This window comes from Carex rostrata, chromosome 11 (genome assembly GCF_964058835.1).
Source record: "Carex rostrata chromosome 11, lpCarRost1.2, whole genome shotgun sequence".
NCBI classification, from domain to species: Eukaryota; Viridiplantae; Streptophyta; class Magnoliopsida; order Poales; family Cyperaceae; genus Carex; species Carex rostrata.
In genome coordinates this window covers 4,846,193-4,850,490 of record NC_135928.1, presented here as the reverse complement: position 1 = coordinate 4,850,490, position 4,298 = coordinate 4,846,193, and the positions used below count along the sequence as shown (strand labels likewise).

The 4,298-nt window shown below is 33.6% G+C and overlaps 1 protein-coding gene across 1 annotated transcript; it reads left to right on the top strand.

Annotated features, from left to right (window-relative positions):
• Positions 1-2,541: 2,541 nt before the first annotated feature.
• LOC144562200 (uncharacterized) lies at positions 2,542-3,304 on the top strand. Its single transcript, XM_078311376.1, has one exon. The coding sequence runs from the start codon at positions 2,630-2,632 to the stop codon at positions 3,170-3,172; it is 543 nt and encodes a 180-aa protein (XP_078167502.1). The 5' UTR covers positions 2,542-2,629; the 3' UTR covers positions 3,173-3,304.
• The last annotated feature ends 994 nt before the right edge of the window (positions 3,305-4,298 follow it).

Here is a 4,298-nt window from a genome sequence, read left to right as displayed (position 1 = left end):
AGTATGTAATTTCACATATTGGAACAAATACATTAATACAAAAGTAACTAAACTCTAAAATATCAAGTTCATTTTATTTTGTCAAATTAGATGTCTTCAGCTATTGTTTTTAATATTTATTGAAAGTAAAAAAAAATTACAAGAATGTAATACTATTTATTATTATATCAAGTCCATTTAAAAAGTAATCAAAATAAAATTTTTATCTCCACGGCAGCGCGTGGGTACTTAACTAGTATATTATGTGCATGTTGACAATTTTTTTTATGTGCATAATATAGATTATATTTAATGGTTTTATTTTGGTGCATGAGTTCTAAAAATCTTAAATAGTGAATACAAGATGGAAGCACAAAAAAATGAAGGCATTTAAACCCTCTTTTAATTTGATATATTTTTTTCATTCATTATTCTATCTGCTTGTATTAAATATACTTATTATGAAAATTATTTTATGCGTTATAATAACGTATTTCAACTCTTTATTGAAAAAAATAAAACACTAAATAACTAGTAAAATATGCGGAAGCAACGCGAGTTGTAAATCACGCATGCAAGTACTAATCGATTTTCTCCCATCTCGATTCTGTTCAAAATTCGGAAAAGAAGCGTCAGGTTGTCCGGTACATCATGTCCTATTTGAAGGCAAGATATGCCTAAGTGATTTCTCTAAAAAAAAAAAAAAAAAGCAAAAAAAGATAAGCCACAAGGACAAATTCTAAAAAAAAATAGGAAAAAAAGATCATGGCTTCATGGACAATTGGACATAAACAACTTCTAAAAGGTCTTTAACACGATCCACTGGTATCTAGACGGACATGAGTTCCAACAAAGTGGAGTCCGTGTCCCCACAGGTACCTGAGGTGCAATAAAAAAATGGACGGTCCAGATTAATTCCATCTGGACTGAACTGAACCAGTAGCAGTTGAGGTTGTAGGGGGTTACTTTGAGATTCGTGCCATGTGAAATGAACGGTTCAGATTGACCGCTTGCACCTCAGGTACCTGGGGTGATACGGATTCACAAAGGTGAGAATGGAAAGTTTAAGCTTTGGAAGCGACAAAAGATTTCATTCACCGACAGTAAAAAAAAGTTGCGTTAAGAACAAAACTAAATACAATTTTACTTTCCAAAGAAGAAGTTTGTATATGCATTTATTTTTTTAATTTTACAATCAAGTTTGGACGTTGTCAGTTTGAACCTGAAAATCTATGCTATTTGATAACAAAACAAGGGCACACAACTACACAAGATATTTTCGTCCCAACTTGTCTATCAACTCCAATGCGCTATGTCACCAGCAAAATCTTTACACGTGCTAACTTCGCACAAATTCAAACTCATACGTAGCATGTGTCAATCATGTATAATTTTGAGGGGTATATTTGAAATTCTTTATTTTTTATGAATTATGAATTATGTAAAAGTTTGTAGATATTTCGTGAGATGAAGTATTGTTTTATGGTTGATAAAGGAGGTACGAGCAAAACTGCTCTAGTTAATTGAATAGGTCTCCTTATACAAAAAAATAATCCCAACTCAAAATTAGTCAAATATGATCGTGGCTGCCTCAGAAAACAGTTCAAACTCATAATAAATTACGACTATCACCATATAAAAGTTTTGATAGAAGGATTTGAAGTCGAATACGTACTCAAGAATCCAACATTTGAATTTATTTAAAATTATAAGATCTTTGATACAGATCAACATTTAATATATTAGTCAGACTGTTAACGAATTGATAGCTCAATTGTATCACATCTCGACTAATAATATTTATAATTAACTTAAAAGTTTGTTGCATGTGATTTAATTTCCATATCTCTCTCTTTCGATAAGTATCAAATTTTTTTATGTATATAAAATCAGGGCCGACTTAAGTGAAAAGAATGGAGGTTAATTGACTTTTTTTTTAAATATAATTGATTCATATTGTGTGTTTGATCTCATAGTTCGAAAATTCTCCATATCTAAACATGCATATAACAATACAGTTATTAGAGCCAGGACATCTATGAAAATTGATAGATATTTAGTCAAGTAGAACAATATATTTTTCAAATAGTGTTTGACATACTTTTTTAGTACCATTTGTCTTTTTTAGATATAGAAAGGAGAAGATCTAATTTATCAATTTTCATTTAGTTGTTCATAAAAGATTCATATTGAAATTTCAAACTCATGACATCCTACATTAAAAAATGTGTATTTTTATCACTAGATCAAATACTAGTTTTTAGTTTTCATACCATTTGTAAAAAAAAAAGTTAGATGTTTCATGGCTGTTTAAAGGTAAAGACTTATTCTCTTTTCTTTATCTTCAAAAAAGAATTTAGATAGGCATGCAGTCATGCACGAATTTCATCTTGAAGATTCAATTCCAAACCTTCTAAAAAATACATATTAAAACGGAGAGAGGCAACAGCTTCTCTAATTTGTGAAGCAAATACAGTTTTTTTTGGGATGCAAGTGCATAATTACGACTCTAAACTGTCGAAGTGGACATGTACTGATGTACATGGATAACATAAATAATTAAAAAATATTAAGCTACAAAATTATTCCTTGTAATTTAATTTCCTTATCGCCCCCGATTGGAGCGAATTGGAGAGCGGGAAGATCAGCCATGGCGCTCTCCTCCATCCACTCCTTACAGCTGGGCCTCGTCGCACCCAAGTCGAAACCATTATTATCTCAACCTCTCCATCTCATTTCAGCTTCTATCTCTTTCCAATTTTCGATTCGACCTCTCTTCATCACCAATCACATACCTCATCGCCGACGCCTCTGCGCCATAGAGAAATCCAACGACTCCTCCAACCCCGCTTCCGAAAAGATTCTACTAGAAGAACAATCTCAAATTCCAACTCAAGCGCAAGCTCAATCTGAGGAGAAAGAGCCGGATTCCTTGACTCAAGTGGCATCCGAGCTGAAGCAGATGCTGAAGGAAAAGAAGGAGAGAGAGCAACAAGGAGACAATTTGTGGATCGGGGTTGCACAGGAAGTGAGACAGATTGAATGGCCCGATTTGGGAAAGGTGCTGGGGCTCACTGGAGTTGTATTAGCCGTGATTGCGGGGTCCACAGCTGCTTTGTTGTCAGTAAATGCGATTCTGGCTGAGCTCTCAGATCAGGTGTTTGCTGGCAAGGGGATACAGGATTTTTTCTGACAAGTATCTCTTTGTGATGTTCTTCTTTTTCTTGGGTGATGCTCTCTAATTGCACATTTGAGACAGCTAATTAAGGTTTAATTGGTAAATTATTTGTAATATTTGGGTTAAGTTATGCAATTTTGAATTTTATTTGGCAGTTAGCCTAAGGCTTATATTAGTTGGTTCCACTAAGTATCGTACATTTTATACTAAATTGGGTACTCTTTGTGTATGTTTTACTGATAGGTCAGGTTACTATACCAAAATGAACATTTTATTAGTAAGAACCAAAATTGGGCTAATTTTAATAAAATTGATCATACAAAGATAACCTAGGCCATGATCAATTTAATGCGCTTTACCCAATATGATCCTCTTTTGTACAGCTCCAACTGCCATATTATTCAAATATGGACCGTCTGATCTAACTTTGTGAATCTGATTGCATAGAAACCAATCCGGACAATTGATTAAATTAAGTGGTCTGGATTTGAACAGGTCTTGTTTTCTCGGCATGAACTGTAGCTGTTTTCCTTTGTGCACTACTTGCATGAGCATCTGAGACAAAAGTCAAGCCTAATTAAAAAAAAGGCATGTTAATTAACCCCAATTCAAGTTCCTGAATCCAGACAGTAATTTGTTGTCAATCATTTCTACAATGTCAACACTGATTTGGCCCCTCAGTAATTTCACTGGTTTCATTTATTTGTCTTGAACTTTCTCTGTTGCACTTAATACTGTGTTTGGTGGCATGCCATGAGGTGAGGGAAAAAGGATGTTAGAGAGAAGAGGTAACAGAATGGGCGGAAAGGGGGGTTAATATATTTTTCAAGCTTTAAGGCATCTCTTTTTCTGTAGTTTAATTTACTCGTAGCATCTCAGTGAGATTATGCTTTGAATTTTGGTACTGGAATGAACATGTAGAATTGCATTTTGTACTTGGGGAAATTAGACTACTGATATTTGGAGCGGTCTTAGGAATACATAAATTCATGCTTTACTTGGTTTCCTGCTTTATCCGTGCATTTTGCAGTTAGAACTCCTTTTTTCTTTTTCTTTTTTGTTAAAGATGATCAGTGTTTGGAAGTTGTTAATTTAAGTAGATATTCTTACTGGCATCGAATTATTATTTTCTGAATGCATG

Excerpts from the sequence above, each read along its gene's own strand:
- LOC144562200 (XM_078311376.1), top strand. The coding sequence starts at position 2,630 with ATGGCGCTCTCCTCCATCCACTCCTTACAGCTGGGCCTCGTCGCACCC.